The 22,181-nt window shown below is 51.4% G+C and overlaps 1 protein-coding gene and 1 long non-coding RNA gene across 5 annotated transcripts in view; one reads left to right on the top strand and one right to left on the bottom strand.

Annotated features, from left to right (window-relative positions):
* Positions 1–6,682, bottom strand: part of TNFRSF21 (TNF receptor superfamily member 21) — a 31,525-nt gene extending 24,843 nt beyond the window's left edge. Inside the window, exons 1-2 of one of the 2 annotated variants that reach the window (XM_065681783.1) lie at positions 6,497–6,682; positions 295–949 (exon numbers count right to left, since the gene is read on the bottom strand). In XM_065681783.1, coding sequence (XP_065537855.1) covers positions 295–949; positions 6,497–6,550 — 709 coding nt within the window. In that variant the 5' untranslated portion in view covers positions 6,551–6,682. The remainder of the gene's footprint in view (positions 1–294; positions 950–6,496) is intronic. The other variant, XM_065681782.1, reaches the window with a different exon arrangement.
* Positions 5,469–18,808, top strand: LOC136015613 (uncharacterized). Of its 3 annotated transcripts, XR_010613262.1 has the most exons (5): positions 5,472–6,278; positions 7,298–7,338; positions 7,411–7,509; positions 11,061–11,750; positions 17,956–18,808. It is a non-coding gene; the product is annotated as an uncharacterized LOC136015613 (long non-coding RNA). The 3 variants fall into 3 exon arrangements; XR_010613260.1 differs by having other exon boundaries at positions 7,298–7,509; XR_010613261.1 differs by lacking the exon at positions 17,956–18,808 and having other exon boundaries at positions 5,469–6,278; positions 7,298–7,509; positions 11,061–11,760.
* The last annotated feature ends 3,373 nt before the right edge of the window (positions 18,809–22,181 follow it).

The raw sequence follows: 22,181 nt of genomic DNA, 5'->3' as shown, positions 1-22,181 counted from the left end.
ACAACACAGAGGCAGGAAAAGAGGCTGGGGAACGTGATGTCCTTTCAGTTCAAACAGTAGGACAGACAGAACTTCAATCATTACTACAGTCTCAGTGAAAATGTTACCAAAGGTAGTTTAACACAAGTGAGGGCTATCTCATGCACTCCGGAGCTGCCTTCTGGCCCAGAAGCAAAAGCACCACCCACAATTTAAACCAGGCTGCCCTTTAACAGCCTAAAACCAACCATGACCGAGGCAGAAATGCAATGCCACAACCAAAAATCACATCTGTGGCTCAGTGGTGGACATTACCTTTGGGAAGCTGAGCAGCGGGTGGAGCTTCATAGGGCTCTTCACCCACTTCGGCGCTGGACGAAGTCAAAGACGTGTTCGGGAGAGACGCTGGAGAACCACAGACATTGTCGCTCTCCTTTGTCCCTGGCTTGATGACCACCATGTTTTTCCCAAAGCAGTCAGTGTATGTTTTGCACTTCATCACACTAGAAGGCACATCAGAAAAGGTACCACGAGGGCACGGCTTGCACCTAACGTCTTCCGTCTCGGTTCCTTTCTTGCGGACGCCCCAGCCGACCGGGCACACCGTGTAAGGGACGCAGGTATCGTTTGTCTGAAACGTACCAGACAGGCAAGTGCACTCGCGGTCAGTCAAGGCAGTACAATGAGTTTTCTCAATCATTGGCAGTTCACAGGGCTTTCTACAAGGGTGGCACCGCTCTATGCCGTTCTCATGCTTAGTAAAGGTCCCATCTGGACAAGGGCTGCACTCTCTTAAGGTACTCGTTGTGCAGTGTTTAGACACATAGGTTCCTGCAGGACATTTATCGCAGATCAGCTCTTTATTGGTGGCACGGTCGAGGTGGCGGTACTTGCCAGGGGAGAGGCTGATGGCATTCTGCTCGGAGGTCAGCTTCAACTGACCATCAGTGGTGCCAAGGAGCATGAGCAGCTGGAAGACAGACAGGAGGTGTTAGTCAGCAACAGCATGAGATGGAGCCCTCTCTGCCAGCGATCCCGTGCAGGGTCACAAGGGATGTCCCAGAGCCTTGGGACCTTGGAAGTGTTACTACACCCAGGGAAGCAACCTCAGCAGGGTCAGAGTGGAAAACAATCAGTAGAAGTAGCACCATGCTCTACAGACACATCACCAACTACAATTATAATCCCTTAAATCTGACACCATGGTTCTAGGTGACACTAAGCACCATTTACACTGCAACCCTGACAGGGCGGTAAATACCGCTAATTGTGTTTCAGCGGTACGTGCTACCTGCCACCCCAGGAGAATTCAGACCAGCTTTGCACTTCAAGGCTGAGGTTCTCCAGCACAAGCCAGGCGCTTGCCAAGAACACAGAAAACACATGCCAGTGGCAGCTCTGACCTGTAAAACGCTCCTCCTCTGTGTCTGTTAATCTGCACTTGCCCAAATTGTTACCTTTATAAATAACACAGTGATGAAATCCAGGCTAGCAGCCACTACCGGGCTATTTCTCAGCACCTCCGCCCTTCCATGAGTTTTAAGACCCTGTGCAGGGTTTGGTGAGACCAGAAGGGATGTTCTGCTTTGAGCCTCCAACCACATCTGAACCCACTTTAAACCGGACGCATTACCAACAGGAGAGAAACCTGATGCTATTTTTGAGCAATTTGCGGAGCTCAGTTCCTCACTGCACCAGATACAGGTAACAGGTCTCCAGTTTTTAGACACTAAACTGCACCCAGCTGGGCTTGGCTAGATGATGGCTACGAATCTGTTTGTCTACACCTATTCACAGTTCCAAGGTTTTATTCCGTCAATTCCTCAGCACCGAGGCCGTTCCATCCCTAAGAGAAACTCCATCTACCAAGTCAGACCTCTGCTTCCTCCCAAAGACTTCTTGTCCACAGATTTAACGTCAGTTACGCCAGCAGAGACAAGACACTAAGAACAAAAGGCATATCAAAAGAAAGGCTGACAACCTCACACAGCACGCAGCAATAGAAAGCACATTTTCAAACAGCCGCAGGCTGAGTTAGGAGAGGGAGAGAGGAATGAGCCGACGTTACCTTGTATTTCCAAAGGTGCTTTCTACACGGAAGGTGAAAAGACCACAGACCTCAACACTTTCCAACTGCACAGCCAGGCACATAAATCGCTTGGCTGTGTTACACAAGCCCTCGCCTCTTGCTCCGCTACCTATTCTGGGCCACCAGCCAGCAAAAAGATATTCAGAAGGAAAAAAAAGGAAAGAGAAGGCTCCCAACAACATGACTCTGCAGAAGACACATCGCAGCACAGCCGCAAAGCCTCGCCGCGGCATTTTTGGTGCAGTCTCCTGCTTCCTGGAAACACACCGCACATTGCTGTTTCACCTGCTCAGTCACTTACAGCTCGGTACCTGTACAAAACACCTTGAGTCTTAGTGTTTTATTTGCCTTTCTCCCGAAGCGGCAGCAATTACAGAGGAGGCAGAAGCAGGCAAGCCCGCAGGAGCTGACCGGTATCCTGCCGCGGCCAGGCTAATTACAGCACATCGAATTAAGAAGCAGGGCTGCCCTGGCAGGCACCAAAGGCTTACACAGGAGGTATTTTATTTCTCCCCTCCCCTAAGACACGATTTAACAAAGCGCTCAGACGGCTCTAAAGAAACCTGCCCGCTGCACCCCCCCCCCCATAATCTTCATGACACAACCTTGCATTAGCAAACCAGATTCAGCAGGATGCAGCCGCTCGAGGTTGTATGGGGGGATTACCTGTGTTACTCATCCTCGTCCCCAAGACAGCACCAAGCAGACAGGGTGTTGGGAGAGGCAGCAGCTCTCCTGCCTTGCTGGGGATGACCTGCATGCTGCTGTCTCAGATACTGATTTCTCCCTCTGCATTAAGCCAGACCTCAGGAAATCCACAGACAACCTTGCATGTGCCACAAATCCCCCCTGTTCTCCCTTTTCATCTTCACCATCATTCCACCACTCATCCCAGTACCAGTACAATAGTGTACTGTACAAACCTGCACCAGGTTTGGTTTTGTTCGGTTTTGGGTTGTTGGGGTTTTTTATCCTATTCTCAAGCAAAGCAGCACTGGTGCTTTCAAACGTCTCCAATTCTTCAGCTGCAGGCTGAAGGGACAAGCAAGCAAGCTTAGGGACAGCAGCAAGTCCCCACAAGGGGAGGCTAAGCAACGCTGAGCACCCATGATTTATTCAGTTTGGCACTTCCAGTCCTTTAAAAAATACCCCAGCTGCTCAGGTTTCACGGCTGGCACCCCTCAGATCTGTCAAAGAGGGGTCCAGGAGCAGGAGGCTGTCTTTAACATAAAGGGGTGCCTGCTGGTTTGGTCCTTCATTCTCAGGACTGCCCAGCCACATGCAAAACTAAACCCCCCTGGTTGATACACCCAGTTTCAGTGGTGAAAGCAGCAAAGCAATGAAGCGAGCTCTGCTCCACCACTGCATTTCAGTTCATTACTCCAGTACTAAACGAAATGTATAGAGTAACAAGAAAAAACATAGAAAAAAAGAATGGGTGCAAGACAACACTAATAAGCACATTGGGTTTCAAGCAGTTTCGGTGCTGCTCTCTGTGCCCAATGCAGGAACACGTCTCAACACTGAAGCCAAAAAGATCAAGTGGGACAGATCCCAAAAAGCACCCTCAACTCGGCATCAACACCCTGCACCACACTGGCAAAGGCACTTCCTGCCCATCTCAACCTGTTCCAACACATGGAGGTTTTATGGCAGAAGGAAAGCAGATAAGGCTGGGTCAGGGAAATGGCTCAGACAAGGGCATCTTCATGCTCAAACGCTGCAAACAAGCTCTCAAGCCAGCAGCACCCCACAGCTGATGTGGGCACGACCCACCTTGCTGTTAACCAGCTTGATGGCCCTATCTCAACAGTCACATCCACACCATGCCTCCCTCACCCTCTTAACTGCATGCTGCAGGAGAGATCCAGGGGGGGATTCACACAGTAAATAGCTTTTAGGGGGCTACAAGCTTCCTGGGCACACAAATGGGGGACGTGGCTGGGAATGCAACAGCTCATTTGGGACCCGAACCTGCTCAGTGAGTTAAAACACCAGCAGAAAGTTAGTGGATCAACAGGTATTTGTGTCCTGAAATGGGATGACGCCTCAAGACAGTCATAGATTTGGGTTGTGTACAGTGCCACCCTGCTGCCAGCCCTGCAGGGAGGCAGCAACAAACCCAAGAAATAAAGAAAAAATAAAGAAACCCAAGCATCTAAACACAGGGCACCCCCGGTAGAGAAGAGCAGGAGAAGCACCAACAGTGCTAAATTTACGCTCTAGGAACCATTTCCAAGCACACCCAGAATTCGGTGGGAATGCCTTGGCACAGGTCAGGTATAGGCTGCACAGCCTGCCACCCTCCCTGAAGGATGCCTGCACCCCCTGCTAACCAGCACCAGGAAGTCACTTGTGACATTAAAATAAGAGACAAAAAGTGAAAACCAAACCCAGAAAGACAAATGAACTGTTCTGGAAGTTTTATGGTAACTTCGCAGACAGAAGCAGCCCACCTCCTGCCTCGCTCACTGTAAAAAGGATCATGTTACTCCAAAAAAGTTGCCTGTGAGGAGAGTATTGAAGAGCAAAGCAAGTTTCTACTTCTTGCAATGCAAGCCAGCGATTTCAGCTGGTTTGGGGTTTATGAAACCAAAAGTCCGGGGCTTACCCTGCTCAGCAGTCCCTTTACTACATCTCGAAACACAAGCAGCCAAGCTTGCCAAAACAGCAGCACCAGCACATCTGGTCCCCATGAAGGAAAACTCAGCAGCTATTCCCTGCAGCCAGTGCAGACCAAGGCTCAAAAGCACCCCCGGCAGCTACAGCTGCGCTCCAAGCAGATGAAATCCCTCAGGCTCCTGAAAGCCTCCAGTCAAAGCAAGGTGACATAGCATTGGTTTGAGGCAAGGGCATTGAGGGAAACGGTGGAAACTACCTTGCAGCAGCCAGCGGGAGCCTGAAGCGCTCACCAAGTGAGGGAAACCATGACCAACACCAGACTTATGCAATCTCTGCTGAGCCGCTACTGCTCAAAAAACAAGCGGCCAAGCGGATTCAGGTTTGCTGCACCAGCACGAGACACACCAGCTACTGATTTAAACCCTTCCATCAGGCTGGAAAGACATTAATTCCTTCTAAGGACAAAAGGGATTGCCCAAAATCCTGAAGATGAAGATGCTGGATGAAGAAACCCCTGACTGGTGGCTATGGGAGCATCCTGCCAGCTCATGAGCAAGCGGGAATTTTGCCTTAGAGCCCGCCTGCTCATCCCATCAGCACACACAGAGGTTTTAGTACACCCGTGCACAAGCAACATTCGTGCTTGCCTGCTCAGTCTCAAATTCATTCTGCAAAGTTGCCGTTGTACTTCCCCACACCATTATGTCACACTTCCCCCGCTACCCCCCCACCCTTCCCCCCATGCCAGCTATTCCCAACTGACCTCCAGGACCCCAGCTGGAGCTCTGTATCTCAAGCTCCCCATCAGCATCGCATCTTCCAGACACACAGCAGCACTAGCCTCTCCCAGCAGGAAACCAGCAGTCAGGAGCACCCAGCCAGCACCGCGCATGGACCCTGGATGCTCCACGACTGAACCCTTTGCCTTCAAAGCAAGGAGGTTGTGTCCCACCTAATGCTCTCCCAGCTTTAGATTATTTTCTGTTTGCACGGATTCCTGTCAAGCCAGCGCCAGCTTGCTAAAATCCACCTTGAGTTCAAGAGCAAGTGCACTCCTCGGTTACACAACCCTGCCACAGCAGCTGCGGCGTGTGCCTGACACACTGAATTACCATCTCTTCTCAAAGAAACGGGACATAGCCATAAAGCACTTGACTGGGAACAGCCCTACCTGGGCAGGTAAACCTGGAGGTGAACCTGCCGGAAAATATTCTCATGTTAAGTGAGGACAAATGCCTGCAGTTTGCAGCTGTGAATTCTGCTGCCTGTCCAAAAGGTGGAGAAAAGCAGCTAGGAGGGGATGGATGGATGGATGGATCCATCCCAGCCCAGTGCCAAGCAATGGGAGTGGGACACGGGGGCAAAACACGGCGCTGCTCAGACTTCAAGGTGGGCGCAGCCCTGGATGAAGGCTGCGGGAAGGATGCTGCCCTTCGGCCGCCTGCAGGGGACGGCGAGGATGGAGCAGGGGATGTGGCACCCAGCCGGTGCCCGCCACAAGGCTGGCGATGGCAGCATCCCCCAGGGCAAGCACAGGGGAGCACCCACACCGCACGGGCCGAGGGAAGAGAGGCGGTGAGACACCCAGGTACCTGCATCCCCCGAACACACCCCCGCCCGCCCGCCTGCCCCCCCCGGCCAGGCAGCGCTCCCCACACACACCCCGAGGAGGAGGAGGAGGGCGGGCGGCAGCCCCGCACTGCAGCACGTCCCCACCCCGCGGACACGCGGATCTTGCGCCGGCGGCGCCGCTGCGCTCGCGGAGCGCGCAGGGACGGACGGGCACAGCAGCCCCGCTGCACTCACCGTGAGGAAGCCGGCGAACACGGCGGCGCTGGGGCACGCCGCGGCGGCCCCCATGGTGGCGGCCGGGGCCGGGGCCGGGTCCGCCGCGCCGCGGGGCTGCCTCAGGCGGCGGGTCGCGGTGCCAGCGGCGGCCGGCGCGGGCAGGCGCCCATGGCGGGGCCGGGGCGGGGGCCGGCCGGGGCGGGGGCCCTGCCGCCCGCCGCGCTCCCACCTGCCTGCGGGGCCGCGGGCTGCGCACTGCCGCGGCGGGGCGGCGCGCACGTGGGGCGGCGCGGCGGGGCGGGGCGCTTTGTGGCGTCACCCGCCCGCGCAAGAGCGCGCGCAAGGGCGCCCCCCCGCGCAGCGCCGCGCGGAGCGTGCCACCCCGGCGTCTGCCCTCCGCGGCCGCGGAAGGGTCGCGCGCTGCCTGCGGGCGCCGCCATGCGGCGCGGAGCCCCCTGCCCCTCCCCTATCCCCGTGAGGCCTGCACCGCGCCCGGCTCTGCCGCCGTTCGGCCCGGTGAGCCGCCGGCCCGCTCCACTGGAGCGACAGCGCTGCCCTGCCCGCCCGGATCTGTCCCTGTGCCAAGCACCCGCGCGTCGCGGAGTCACAGAGCGGTTCGGGTCGGACCTTACAGCTCGTCCAGTTCAACGGGCTGGGACGCCTCCCACTAGAGCAGCTTGCTCCGAGTCCCATCCAACGTGGCCTTGAACACCGCCACGGGGCAGCCACAGCTTCTCTGGGCAGCCTGTGCCAGGGCCTCCCCACCCTCACAGGGAAGAACTTGTTCCTAGTATCTAATCTAAATCTCCCCTCTTTCAGGTTGGAGCCATTCCCCCTTGTCCTATCCCTACTTAATAAAAGTAAGGCCCTACGCAGTGGCGTTGCCTCCGCTGCCTGGACTTCCACAGAAGGATGACCATCTCACCCACCAGGGACTCAAGGGATGGAAGCACTGTGTAGGAAATGTGCTTGCTCCAGCTCTGCTGTGTGTTGCTTTAACATCTCTCTCCATCATCTTCTCTATAAACAGGGTAGGCATAGTTTCTTTTCCTTGACAAAGTTTTGCTTGGGTGATGCGAGCATGTGGAAACAGCAGGGCAGTGAGCGTGCAACACCATCACATTTTGGGTTGTGGTATTATTTTTTTTCTTTGTTCTCCAACATCAGACCAGATATAAGGAGGAAATTTCTCATGACAAGGGTCATGAAACACTGGCACAGGGTGCCCAGAGAAGCTGTGGCTGCCCCGTCCCTGGCAGTGTTCAAGGCCAGGTTGGATGGGGTTTTGAGCAACCTGCTCTAGTGGAAGGTGTTCCTGCCCATGGCAGGGGGTTGGAACTGAATGATCTTTAAGGTCCCTTCCAACCTAAACCATTCCGTGATTCTATGAACATGTAGCCCATTCCCCGTGATTGAGGGAAGCATCAGGGAGCAGACACATCCCTGCATGAGTGAGGCTTAGCTGGAAATTGAGGGTGGCTACAGCAGAGACAGTGCAGTACCTGAACAGGATGGGCAGAGTGGGGTGCTGGTCACAGCATCTGTTGATGGCCATGGCAAGTGATGGAAACAGGTCCAGGCCTCTCCAGGGAGCCAAGAGGAGCAGGAGATGGAGGCAGAGAAAGGACTGGAAGGGCTCCAATGAAAGTCCAAGGTCCTTCCAGGAGACAGAGATGAGGTTTCAGGGTGGCTCCAAGGTCCAATCAGGAGACCCAGCCATGGGTGGGCAAAGCCTGGAGCAAGGCTGATCAGGGCCTTGAAGTTTTATGAGAGCACCAAATCAAGGCATTACATGACTCTGTGTTGCTGGTTGCCTATGGAGGAAAGCATTCAAATGCCTTATTTCCAGGGGCTGCAGAAATTGTTTTTGGCCAACGGTGACCTTCTGGAGGCATCCTAAAGGCAGATGAAGTAAGGGAGGATTTCAGTGTCACACCAAAGTGAGCAGCACAGAACCCCCATGAATGACAGAAAGTCTTCCCCCTCCCCCCCCAAAAAAAAAGTAAAAAGAGGAAGAAAAAATGATGTTCTTGCTCTACAGGAGCACGGGTTTCATCCAAACCTATCTGGAGCTCACAAGAAGCCTCCGCCTGGTTTCAGGGAGGTTTGAATCAAGCTGGAAGGCTCCTCTCCCAGCCAAGGTGGACTTTTTATCTCTGTGCTTTCCCCATATCTAATCCTGGAAGGGAGCAACAACCGCCTGGAGCCTGGGAATGAGCCTGGAGAAGAGCTTTCCTCCCAGAGCTGGGGTTGCAGTGGCAGGACTGCTGTTCCCAGGGGGCGATAAGAGAGACCGTGTCATGTGCAGAGGGAGAGGACCTTCCTCCACAGCTGGCTGTGTTCAAGTGCTGCAGAGCTCTGCTTCGAGCTTTGCCTTCCCCTGGGGCCACCAAACCCAGGAACAACAAGCTCTTCCCAAGAGGTCAGGGAAGGGGAGCCTCATCCTAGACAGAGATCATGATGCAAAGCAAGACCCAGAAAGGTTGCCCAGAAGGAAACCTGGAATGTTCATTGCTGCTTTTAGTTCAAAATAAATGGGGCAAATAATAGGTGATAGCACAACAGGTAACACCAGATTTTGGGATGCTGAAGGGGATTTTAAGTTGGAACATGTACAGCTTCCTGGTTAAACATAGGGCAAATCTTGCTCCACTGATGCAGAGCTAACCAGGATGGTTGTGTCCAGGCTAGAAGAGGGTTTGAATTGCCCTGGCAGCACCAACACACAGTGGATCCACCAGCAATGTGAAAGGCAGTGTTCAGATTGTATTAGGGAAAAGCAGAAATGTAATCATCTGGAGGATGGAGTGACTCAGGGGACTGGCAATAAGATGGATCATGTTACTGCCGTGGAACGGCTTCCAGTTAGTTACATCCGCTTTCAATTATTATTATTTATACAGAACCTAAAGGCAGTCACAGATTATCCAAAAATGTGTGGGCTGATCTGTAAATCTCCCTTCACTCCCCCCCGTCACAGCCCTTATAATGACAAACACCAGTCACACTGCCTAGACTGGTTAGTACTGGCTGCAACATAAATGGCTTATTAACATCCAGCTTGCTGCATCTCCACTTTTCTCACTCTTTGAAAGGAAAATAGGGAAGCAAATGACTGAGGCTGGAGTTTCATGTTGCGTTTTTGCTGGCAACAGCAGCTCAAGAAGTTCCTCCTCGCCTCCCTGCATTTGGTTCCTTTTCTCCCCGCCTTGTGCCACCCCATGAGTAATGCATACACAGGCCTCGGGGATCAGCCGCGTCAGTGAACTTGTAACGCTGTTAAAATGAACAAGAAGGAGGGTATTTTTAATCAGAGTTGGTGAACCTCGCTGCTCGTGTTGACCAGAGACTCCTTGGTTTTCGCTAAGATGGTGGCAGGAGCCTGAGTGAGTGATGGAGGGACATCCACCAACCTGGTTTGCCACCAGGTGCTGTCTTCTCTTCGACGGCAAGCCCTCCTCTCTCACAACGAAAACCCTGGTCCTGCTTCATCATCTGAGGCTGTTTAAAGCATGTTCATGAGATTGGAGGAATTGTTTCACCGAAAGAAGTTTTGGGGAGATGTTAAAAGAATTCGCTACAGCACCATCACTTGCTTAAGTTTTTAGAAACCAGAAGCATTCTAGGAAGTGATTTCTCACCTCTTATTTGGAATAGAAGAAGCCAGGCTAATGGGGCAGACGTAATTTACTTTTGGACTTTCTCATTCTCTGTACATTCTCTGTACATGGACCATTGCTTCCACATATCCTGTCGAAACAGAACATTTCTATGTTCTATTGCTGTTATGGGAAAGCAGCCACTGTATGGGAAAATCTGCAGCTCCGATTCATACAGAAACTACAATTATCACTTGCATTAACATAAATTGGGAAGTTAAATCAACACAGCCCATAGACTTCCGTGGGTGAGGGAAAGGATAGTTTGGGTGGGAGTTCTCGCCCTTCTGGCCCTCCTTATGATCTCCAGGAAATTGGGAAGGGAAATGTCTACCAAGAGCAGATGGTCCCAGCAGGAATGTATAGAGATATATATACACACATATATAAACACAGTGGTTTCTAGCAAGATCCACGGCAAATAGGGTTGTCTGCAGGAAGGTCTTTTGGGTCGTTGAGGAGAGAGGGGAAAACATTGGTCTTCCAGTGTGAAATGGCAACCGAAAAAGAGCATGAGAACATCCTCCAGATCAGCAGACAGAGCAGCTCCCCCGTGGCCATTTGTCCAGACTGGGACAGAGTGTACTTCTTGCCATCTCCTTATTAAATGAGCTTTTCTCACCTTACACTGTGGGAAAACAAAATCATACTCTCCAATGCAGAGCTAAGATGAGCCTGGGTCTGCCTATAAAGACTCTAGTCCCTACATCAATTTCTTTTGCCAGCAGCAAGTCACTTTTATGTATTATATTGATTCCACTGACTGAGAAGCATCTTGAAGGAGAGAAGGTGTGTTATAACTGATGGATGTTCTGCCAAGTAGCCCATGGGCAAGGAGCTGGGGGTGGCAGCTGGGAAATGAAATGTGGTGCTGTTTGGTTCAGGTTTGGTCACCATTGTTCCTGAGCTTCTCTCTTTTCTAGAAAAGGCCAGTGCACATCTGGAAAGCCTGTTTTCACAGAGGACCTCAAGAAAGGAGAAGGCAAGAGTGAGTGCATAAGCACCACTTTAACCCAGTGCCCAGGGTAATGGCGGTGAGATAACCAGCAGGTAAGGTGGGGAGTTGAGGCTGCACACGCAGCACAGCTGGCACTGCATCTTCACCCCCGGCGACAAAAGGGAGAAGGACACTTGGGGCTGGCACAACAAATCCTTTCCAGGTCAGTGGCTCGTAAAGACATTTCCTTTCTGCCCCCAGAGCAGTTACAGCAACGCAAGTGCTGTAAAGCAGAGCAGTTACCTCCCATCTGAATGCATGCCAACTTCAGTGCAGGTGGAACAAGCCTAGCAGTCACATCTGCACCTTTTAGAGGAAAAATCATGAACCGATGTACAGTTAATGCTTCTCTCAGGGGAGGGTTATCCCTTTAATTATACGAAGCCTTGTTTTGCAGGAGGTCCTTCAGTTCAGCTTGGGAGCAAAGCCCATGTTTTGAAGCCTGGAGTCTCATCTCAACCTCACCAAACCCACTATGACTCTGGGCACTTCATATGCTTCCTGCTTCTCCTTGGATGCTAGTGCTCTGGAGCTGAGGCTTGAATGGTGCCTCACAAAGCTGAGCCTTGCTCTTAGCTGGAGCATCTTGATGGTCATGAAGTTGGAAATGAAAATGGTGAAGATCATTTTTATGCATGTATCTGAAAGTCTTGCAGTGTCCCTAAGCTTACATTGGAGAAATCAAAGCAGCAAATTAAGCATCATAGCTATGATCAGAGAGTTAGCAGCAAAGCCAAGAGTAGAAGACAACGTCTTGCTCCTTTGAGCCCAGCCTGAATGGGATGGGGAAGTGGCAAGGTGATGGGTTGGTTTGCAGAGCTTTGGGAGACCACTGCAAAACCCAGTAGGAGTTTCCCAAAGCCAGCTGCTTTCTTGGGAGGGTTGTGCACTCTTGTACATTCAACATCACAAAAAGACACCCAACAACCCCCCTTGCAAATCTGTGATCCACGTCAGCTGTGGGTGCAAGATCCCTGTTTTGTATGACTACCTGGCATTCATGATGCTGCTAGCTTTATGCTTAGTATCACCTGTAGAAGGACCTTCATAGTGGCACGGGTAGCCACTGCTTAAACCAGCCTAAACCCTCCCGGTATGGAGATGAACCAGAAACTAACTCCCACCATCTCTAACCCAGCTGGCTTCATTCCGCTCAGCACAGCACTTTTTTGCTTGAGCAAGAGCTTAAAGACAGATGTGCAGCCTTGGGGTTGTATTTGGGGCCTCAGAAGAATGTTCCTTCCCAAGTGACCTTGCTCAGACACCCCAGCTGCCCCCAGCAGAGCAGATCTTATTGCTGAGTGATCTTAGTCACAGCTGAAGGTCTCCTCCACTCCCCTGATATAAGGGGCACCCCACCACTCTGTTGTCCTGGGGCTGAGGGTACACAAGGCTATGCACATGTCTGTGCCAAGGAAAATACAGTCACCAGGTAACTGTGCCCATGGGGGAGGATGGTCAGGGTGAGAAGTAACCCACAAGGGCTCTTCTGTACCTGCACTATACATCGTATTTGATGTGTGTGCACAGGGTACAGACTTACCCAGGGTGATCATTAAGGGTGATAGCAAAGAGATGCAAAATGTTTAAAATAACACCTAAGCAGGCAATACAAGGGCATGTAAAACTTAGTGTCCTTGAAGAGGGGCAAGGACTCCCTCCACGTGGGCTACTGCCACCCAGGAATGAGACCCCAGAGCCTTTCAGAGGCTCCCCTGGGTATCTGATCACACCACAGTGGAGGGCAGGGAAGGCAAACAACCTCCCCTGCATCCATGCGGATGGTGATGGGTATGGAGGAGCCCCTGGTTTGGGAGGGCTCAGCAGGCGACATGAGGGAGGGCTCACGGGGACATGAGGCCATGACATGAAGTCACGGGTGATACAGAGAAAGCCAATGGGGAAATTGGTAACGTATCGCTCACAGCCTGCGTAGGTGACAGCCTGGGAACATGCCAGGTCTCTGAATCACCAGGATTTGTGCAACCTCAGCCCTGGCAGTGCTGGGTGTTCCCAGCCACATCATCTGAGTGCTGAGGCAGCCTTTCCCCTAGAGCAGGCGCTGGTGGAAGCATGCATGGAGCAGCCTGCTGTGGCTGTAGGCTGGGGTCCAAGTGAGGCTGGATGTCCTCAGCACCGTGGGGATGTCCTCAGAACCATGGGGAGCAGGGCAAAGTGGCTTGGAGGTAATGAGGTGTCACATCGTCCGCGAGCTCCTGTAGTCCTGCACAACCATTTAAAAGCCTCGCCCAAGTTTGGATGATTTAAATCACTTCAGGCTATTTAATCATCGCATAAGCAGACGTAGTTTAAAGACTAATTTGTAGACTTAATGTCAGTTAGAGTAGCTTGGTGGGCTGTATAAGGAGCTGGTTAAGCCATGATAAGCTTTCAATGGAGACAAAGGCCCAGGCAGCAAGACCTGGAGGACAAGGGAGCCCAAGCCTTGCATTAAGCACCAGTTTAGGAGGCAAGAAGAGCCGTCAGGAAACTCCCTGCAGTCTGTCACTCTCCTGCCTTCACATATTTCTAATGCGTGCAAATCCTCCTCCAGGAAATTTAGAATTAGCGCTGGCGCTAAATTACTCTGGAAGAGAGCATCTTTAGTGCTGGAGAGAGTAACGTCCCTTCTCAGGGCTTGATGTGTAAAGCAGCACCTGGGTCGCAGGCCAGCTCACGCGAAGAACACATCCCTTCCATCTTACCAGGTCCTTCCCAGAGACTAGGCAGTTCTCTGTTCCCTTGGCAGCTTTCAGACCCTCTCCTGTGGTGGTTTCTGGTCTGTTTGCCACTGCAGGTAAACTCAGGCTGTATGAGAGGGAGAACAGAGGATAAGTCCCACTCCCTGAGCTCAAATCACCTTCAACCGTGGCTTAAGCAGTTCATCTTGAACCAGCCTAGGAGCTTGCCAAACAGACCTCATCTCAGCCTGAGCTCATCACTGAGGGGCACTTGTTGTTTGGGTAGCAGGAGGATGGTTGGATACCCAGTTCTATGCCTATGGAATAAGCCTGCTTAGAGGTAGTACAGAGCTAGCCATGTAGCTACCACATTGTTGCTTTTAGCCCAGTTCTTTCCATTTCACATTTGTGAGCCTCCTCTTTAAGCTCTTAAGTGTCTATGGGGCAAGTTGTCCTTGGAAATGACAGGTCACAGCTCTAAAAGCTCTAGATGCTGCCCTGTCTAGGGGTAATACTGTAATAAATGCAATCTTTCTGGCAGCAGCAAGAGAGCAATTAAGAAATCCCTTCTTTCTAAGGGTCCTTGCAAGCACATCACTAGTTTCTGGCCAGAAACCTGGGAAAATTTAGCCAAACCAGCCTGAGCAGTCAAGGAACTATCCTGCCCTGCAAGCCTTTCCCCACCATTATGCATCTGGTTGCCTTCTCCCACTGCCATGCTCCAGCTCTCCTTTCCCTACTTCCCTTCCCAGCTATTCTTCCCCATTTGTGAACAAAGAGACTTAAGAGAGCAGTGCTTCACTGAAAGGAAGAGAGGCAAGGGAAACAGGAAAGCAGATGGTATAACAATAAACAACCATACATCCAAAGTACACAGAGAAATGGTCAGCTGTCCCTTTCTCTTTGCTTCTCTGGGGCCCTCTAGGAAAGCTGGCTACTGCCTCTGTCCTGCAGCATCGAACTGAGCTCAGTTCACTGGTCTCAAGCCTCAGGCTATGCATTTCTCCCAAGCAGCAGCCCCTCTACTCTGCTCCTGTGAGACCTCACTTGGAGCACTGTGTGCAGTTCTGGTGTCCTCAACATAAAGAAGGACATGGAGCTCTTGCGGTAAGTCCAGAGGAGGGCCACGAGGATGATCAGGGGGCTAGAGCACCTCCTGTATGAAGATAGGCTGAGGAAGTTGGGGCTGTTCAGCCTGGAGAAGAGAAGGCTGCGTGGAGACCTCATAGCAGCCTTCCAGTATCTGAAGGGGGCCTATAGGGATGCTGGGGAGGGACTCTTCATTAGGGACTGTAGTGACAGGGCAAGGAGTAACGGGTTAAAACTCAAACAGGAGAAGTTTAGATTGGATATAAGGAAGAAGTTCCTTACTGTGAGGGTGGTGAGGCACTGGAATGTGTTGCCCAGGGAAGTTGTGAATGCTCCATCCCTGGCGGTGTTCAAGGCCAGGTTGGACAGAGCCTCAAGCAACATGGTCTGGTATGAGGTGTCCCTGCCCATTTTTAACACACAGTATATAATCGCATTTGTGCTGAACTAAGGTCTTAAGGTCATGGAGTGACAGGAATGTGACCCAGGAACAGGAGTGCTTGTGGAACCTCCGGTTTTCCATCGCCGGGTTCACTTTGTGTTCAAGCAAGAGTGGCAGAGGAGAGGCTCAGCGCGGGAGCATGGGGACGTGCACTTCTGGCCGCATCGCCTGATGAGTGACGTGGTGCCAGGCAAGGGACGAGCTGTTCCCCTGCTCATTATTGTTACCAGATGAGTGGGGGACTTTTACAACTGCTGGTTTGGGATAATCAAATGCTGATTGCGACAGAGGGAGGAGGGCTGCGCTCCTCACCCCTCCTGCAGCCTGCGCTAGGCAGGGAGGGGTGGCAGGCACAGCCCACTGCCCTCTCCCGCAAGGCTTTGTTCCTAAGGGTGATGCACAGCATCCCGGACATGACTGTGGATCCCACCCCCCCCACGACGCCCCGCTCTGTCTGGGGTTATTGTGCGATGCCCAGAACAATATGTTGTGGTTAGGGATGCCTGGGAGAGCGCTGGGAGGCTCCCTGCTCCCCGTCTCTGCTAGTGCTGGGGGGAGGCAGCTTTTAGCCATCTGGTAGCTGTGGGTTTGGTGGAGGTCCCACAGCAAGGGAGAAGGATCAGTCACCAGTCCTGTTCCTAGACAGGAGCGCCAGCGTTTGGCAGTGACTCAGCCCCAGATGCACTGTGTGTCTTGGGCACAGGGTGCCTTTGGGCACTGTAGGATCACAGGATAGCTCATGTGGGAAGGAACTGCAGGAGGTCTCCAGCCCCACCTCCTGCTTATGCAGGGCCAGCTCTGGGGTCAGACCAGGCTACTCAGTCAGGTCTTGGGAACCTCTGAGGTTGGAGGCAGCACAGCCTCTCTGGCATCCTGGAGCAGTGTTGAACTGTCCTCACACTGGGAATGTGTTTCGTCATATCCAGCCTGAACCTCCCTTGTTTCAGCTTACGTCTGTTGTCCTCCTCTCATGTGCCACTGTGTAGAGCCTGCCTTCATCATCCTCATATCTTCCTTGCAAGTAGTGGAGGTCATTATCAGATCCCCACCAAAGCTCTCCCTTCTCCAACCCTGGACCCTCAGCCTCCCCTCCCAGGCCATGTGCTCCAGTGCCATGACAATCTTGGTGGCCCTTCACTGGACTCACTCCATGTGTCCCTGTCTCTCTTGTATTAGGGGCTGAAACACGGATGCAATATCCAGGAGTGCTGTCTTCAGGGCTGAGCAGAGGGGAAGAATCCTCTCCCTCGACCTGCTGTCAGTGCTGTGACTAATGGAGCCCAAGGGGCTTTGGCCTTCTTTGTTGTAATGATGCACTGCTGTCTAATGGTCAACCTGGTGTCCACCAAGACCCTCAGGTCTTTCTGCTGGACTTGGTATTTGTCCTTGATGAAGTTCACAAATATCCTTGAAGTATCAGGTCAAGGAGAGAGTGGCCAGCCAGCAGGTGCCTCATGGGCTTGCCCTAGACACCTGGATTTTTGCTCTGATACGGTTTGGAAAGTTCCTTCCAGACCCTACCTCTGTCTTAGGGAGTCTGCTTATTTGGGATGTTGTGATGGCTGGAAGCTCAGGCGCTTGATATAGCATGGGCCAGTGAAATAACCACGAACAGCAGAATTGTATCTCACAAGGAAAACTGCTACATCATCCAGTGCGGGGAGAGAACTTGTGGGAGCACTGCGGACATCAGACAGGACTTTTCCTGACAGTGCTGCATTGCAAAACCCTCAGAAGTCAGGGGCTTCTCTCTGGTGGCCACAGTACTGTCAGGAGGGAAGGGAGACTGTGTCCTCTCAGGCCTTGGGGGTCCATTTGGCTGCCTGGTGGGATATCCCTCAACACACATCTTGTTTGTGCAGCCTTTCTGAGGAGTCTGGGGGCACATGCTTGTTTGTGGCAAAGAGCTGGGTGGTCTGGACTTCTCTGCCCTTGCTTGCTGGTTGGTTCCCCCTGTTATGCAGAGCTAAGCAGACCCTCACAGACAGTTTGGTGTGGGGTATGTTTGGCGCAGGATCTGTTAGTCGTCTTCCTTTGCCATGTGCAAGTGTGTTGGGAAATGGTCATCGCCTTTGGTTGGGGCAAGGCAGAATAACGTTCTTCTCCACTAATTACCCAAGGAATGACAGTGTCTTTAAAGACCATATGAAATGAGACATGTAGGAAGATACCATTTGTTTTCTGTGGATGAAGACAAAGACCCCCTTGGCTCCTTTGACAGGGAGCTGCCATTCTTCCCCAGCTTACCACAGCAGCCGTGCAGGGTTTCACCCTCATCACAGAAAGGTCCCCCTCAGACCAGAGTATTTATCCCCAGGACTTCCCCACCCCAGGGCTGCTCATTCATCTCCCGCAGACAGAGCGGAGCCTGTCACAAGAGCAGATGCAGAGCCGGCAGAGCTCCCCGTGAGATCCTTCAGCACCAGAGATGATAAACAGATGGGGAAATCTGCTGGGAAAGGCACTGACGTAAGAAGTAGGTGAGAGGCTGGAGCACTGTCCCCAGGGAGGTGGAAACATGCTGAGAAAGCTGGATGCGGAGACCAGCGCACAATGGCTCTTTGATTCTCCCAAACAGAGAGCTGCTAATGGACCATTTCCTCTCCCAGCCCTCCCTGCAGGTCGGAGATGTCTTGCCCTTGTGTTATCTCTCACCCTGACTTCTTCTCTCTGGGATTTCCTCTGACCCCCTTCAGCAAGCTGCTGGGCTCCAGTCAACCCCGGGCTAGCATCCCTCGTAGCATCCGTCTGTCACCAGAGCTGCTGTGGCTGGAGGCGCTGCTCCGCAGAGGGCAATAACCTACCACTGACACACGTGTGCGGAGCATAGCCCCCGTGGAGGAACCTCAGCATTCCCATCCAGAGAGGGAGGTGGGCTCAGGCGCTTCTCCAAGCCCTCAGTCTGACCTGACAGCCCTCCTTGGAGGGCTTTTCACACCAGGGCTGCACCCCACTTCATCAGTCCTTCCCGGAAAGACAAAGCAGTCCCTACAATTGCCATCCATGCAATTATGTGTGTTTTGCACAATATACCTCTCGCTTTCCCTCTGAAAATTAAATGGGGAGTGGTCATCTGCCAGGAGAGCGGGGCCTCGGGAGAGCAGCACACCCAAGAAATTCATCCCTGCAGCATCTGCGTGCTGAGCTGGTCTTTATTATTAAACTTTAATTACCAGGGCTGAATTTTAATAGAGAAACTGTATAATTCCGCTTTACATCCCAGCCCCAAGGCCGGGTCGCCAGCATAAGAATCCCTAATGATGCGGTGAGGGTTTCTTTGGCTAATGAAACAAAAATTCTCCCTGGATTTGGAAAAGCAGGAAACAATTTGCCCCAGGGGAAGGGGAGGCAGAAGGCTGCCTGAGGTGCAAAGCTGCTGGGAGGCTCTGACATCCAGACATATATTGCTGTTTGAAATGCTTAATAGTGAGCAACAGTACAAAGCCCTTTCTTTATTCATTTCTCTCTCTAGCACTTCACAGCATGCAATAACTTGGATTTATAAATTAAACATACTCCTTGTTTTTATGTATCATCTACTTCTTATTCTACAGACCCATAATAGGATTTTTTATTGCCTGTTATAGAATCATGCATCGTCCTTGCAGTCTGGGAGTGTGAGTGTAACCAGGAGTTCATTGGCCCATGTCAGTTTCAAATGGTGTATTTAAATCCTCACATTAACACGAGCGAGGAACACGAGCGGGAACATAGGACAATCGTAATTAAGGAGAATTGTTTTCTGAGTAAAAAAAAATGGGGAAAACCAGACCAGAAAACCAATCAGATTTCTTCTTCTTTCTTACCCACCCCAAAGCAAAAGGCATTGCAGTGTTTTAATTATTGCTGGGCTTATTTTCAACTGATGTGTATCCAACAGCTCGAAACAGATTAGAGTCCAAAGAGGCTGAGGCAGGGGGCTAGAAGGCCCGCTCCAAGGGTGGCCATACACCCATGATCTGCTCTTTAAATTGGACCATCCAGCTCCAGCCCCCTGTCCGGCTTCATTCACTGCAAGAGCCGTGGCTGCTCTGCCCTGCTCCTGTGCTCAGCAATGTTAAACCCACACAGTGAACACCGTGTGCTGCTCCAGACTCTACACCCCAAAGCAGGTGTGCCGGGGTGAAAAACGGACCGGAAAAGGCAGCTGGATGGTTAATAGGGATGGAGCAGCTGCCCTGTTGCAGTTTAATGTGATTTCCTTTTACAACACTCAAATATCTGCTCTTTGTAAGAGTTGGCTGTATTATAGAGCTTTTATCACAGCTTCTCCTTCCTGACAAAACAAAGTTAAATCCTTTGACCTTTCTACTTTTTCATATCTTAATCTTTTTTAATTAATGAACGTCTTTTTCAAAGTGTATCCTAAGTAGGAGGCTTAGGGCAGCCAAGACCTTATCAGCATGGCAGAAAGTTGAATAATTACCTCCTCTGGCTTGCCCACAACAGTCCTGTTATTGCATCCTAGAAAGAGATTTGCTGCTTCTGCTGGTGTTTTCCCAACGACAGAGTTCTCATCCCCGTCCTTTGTGACTTGCCATACCTCCTCTCTTTCTTCTGTACTGACACCTGGTAAGAGCTCCCCAGTGGGAGCTGCACATTTGATATCACTCCTCTAAGGGCCACAGTTTTTGCTGTTATTTGGTGCATTTCATTTTGTTTGATTCAGGCTTTTTCTACAGTTTTTCGAGGTGATTTTGAATTCTCATCCAGTGCCTGTGTCCGGCACGAGCTGCACGTTTTAGACATGCATTCCCCAGGCTATCATTCAAGTCAGTAAGTTTAAAATATTGAATAGAAGCTCCTTTATACCCTATCCAGGAAGACACTGCTCAGAATCAGCTCCTTGCCTGGCTGAAAACCGTCAGCAGTGACTCCAAGTGTCTTCTATTCAGTTGTTCCTTAATTTAAGTGAACTTGTGAGATGCCAGGTGGGACAATTCCAAAAGCTTTACCTAAATCGCAGCACTTTTCAGCTGCCCAAGAGGAAACCTGAACTGAGCATTACTTTGGGTTAAACATTTTATTTCTGACAAATTCACCTTCTCTTCTTATCCCCATATTCTCCTCTGGCTTTGTATCAACTGTTTGTTTAATCATTTATTCTGGAAGTTTTCCAAGGCTCAAAGTTAAGCTTTTTAAGGTGTATAATTCCCACTCCTTAAAGAGAGATATTGTTCTTGCCCTTTCTGCCCCTCAGGACAGGGAGTCTGGGCAAAAGCATCACAATTGCTTTCTCTGCTCACCTCCACCTCTTTGGTTAACACGTAATTAAAGTGATTCAGCTGGTGACAAGGACCCTTTTTAGCGAACGCAGCACTGGCCCTTTCTGAGTCATCCCTTGGTTACTCTTTCCTCTTTCTTTTCCTTCTGACGTATTTATAGATCCTTCTATTGCCTTCCCACCCTTGTTAGCCGAAACTCATTCATGCCTTCTCACATGGTTTCGCAATAGGGCTGTTTTGGCTGCAGATACGTAATGAACTCCCAGGGCTGCAGACTCCCTCTGCCCTGGGTCTGCAGCAGGACCACTGGTATTGGGATCTGTGGTTGTTTTTCTGCCTTCCTCCCTGCAGGATAACCCTCCCGCTGCCTTTAGGGCTCTCCCCTGCTGTGCCGACCCTCCTGCTTCCCCAGGAGCTACACACGGTTTCCCCATGTGTGTTGAAATCAGCCAGTTCGGGTTCAGTGTCCCTCTGCCCTTGCTCTGGCCACTTCCTGTTTGTGAGAAGAACGAATTCTGCCACTCTGTGATCACCGTCCCAAAAATCACTCTGCCCTCCAGTTCCCAGCATCAGCTCGTGGTCACAGTCCAGTCCATGTAGTTGTTTGTCCATCTGAGCTGAAACTTTATCCCCAGCAGCCTAGGGACCTGGTGGACTGTGTCTCTTCCTGTCTTGTTTCCAGTTATGGGTAATTAAAATAACATCTTTCACTCTGACTGTTCATGATGGTTGGAAGAACATCTTCTACCTCCTCCTCACATCTCCTGCCATGGCCACATCCCAGGCACAGCCACATGTCCTCCCAGCATGGCCTTCCTTTCCTCTGCTCTTCCCAGATTATCTCTATAAGGACATAAGTAGGTTTCTGTGCTGTGAGTTCCTTGTGCATAATGTCACCATTGTGTCTGTGCCTTAGGAATTCACGTTGTACTTATTTATCCCCTAGGTTCTTGGGGGATGTTGTAGAGACATTGATAGATGCTCTGTTGCCTTTTTCTCTTTGTCAGCTCTCCCTTAAACCAGCACAGTAATTTCTCCAAGAAGAGTGGATCTTCCCCCCATCTCCCGTATTTATGTACCTCTGCCCAGGGCAAGGGTTTCTCAGCCACCAGAATCTTCATCCCCAGCCAGAGGTGGCCAGGATGTCTCACACTGCTTGTCCCAGTGACCGTGGAGGCTGAAGGTTGAGTGCTCTTTGTCAGGGGTGAGGGCCAAACACCTCCCCAGCTTTGATGCCCCACTGGTGTCCAAGCCCACTGAGCACTCTTCACTTCCATTGCCCTCCGAAGAGCCCTGAGCGCCTCCAAACCCCACCAGCACCAGGGTCTGCAGCTCACAGATTTCAGCTTCCACCCAAACCAGCAGGTCAAGCCAACCTGCAATGCAAGCAAGAGATCCTGGATGTAGAAGAGGAGTACTTAAAATGAAAATTGGGTTCTGAGATTGGCAGCAAACAGTTCCAGAAAGTGTTATAAGTAACTGTGAGATGATGCTGCAAATATTGCTGGCTGAAACAGGAGACTTGAGCACCTTTTCTCTGGTTTTATTCTGCAGTCCAAGATTTTATTTACTGTACATCGCAAAATAGAGCCCTTCCTCCTTCCCCATTT

Source organism: Lathamus discolor, chromosome 5 (assembly GCF_037157495.1).
Source record: "Lathamus discolor isolate bLatDis1 chromosome 5, bLatDis1.hap1, whole genome shotgun sequence".
Lineage (NCBI taxonomy): Eukaryota > Metazoa > Chordata > Aves > Psittaciformes > Psittacidae > Lathamus > Lathamus discolor.
Note: the sequence above shows the minus strand (reverse complement) of the source record. Positions and strands in the feature narration are given on the sequence as shown.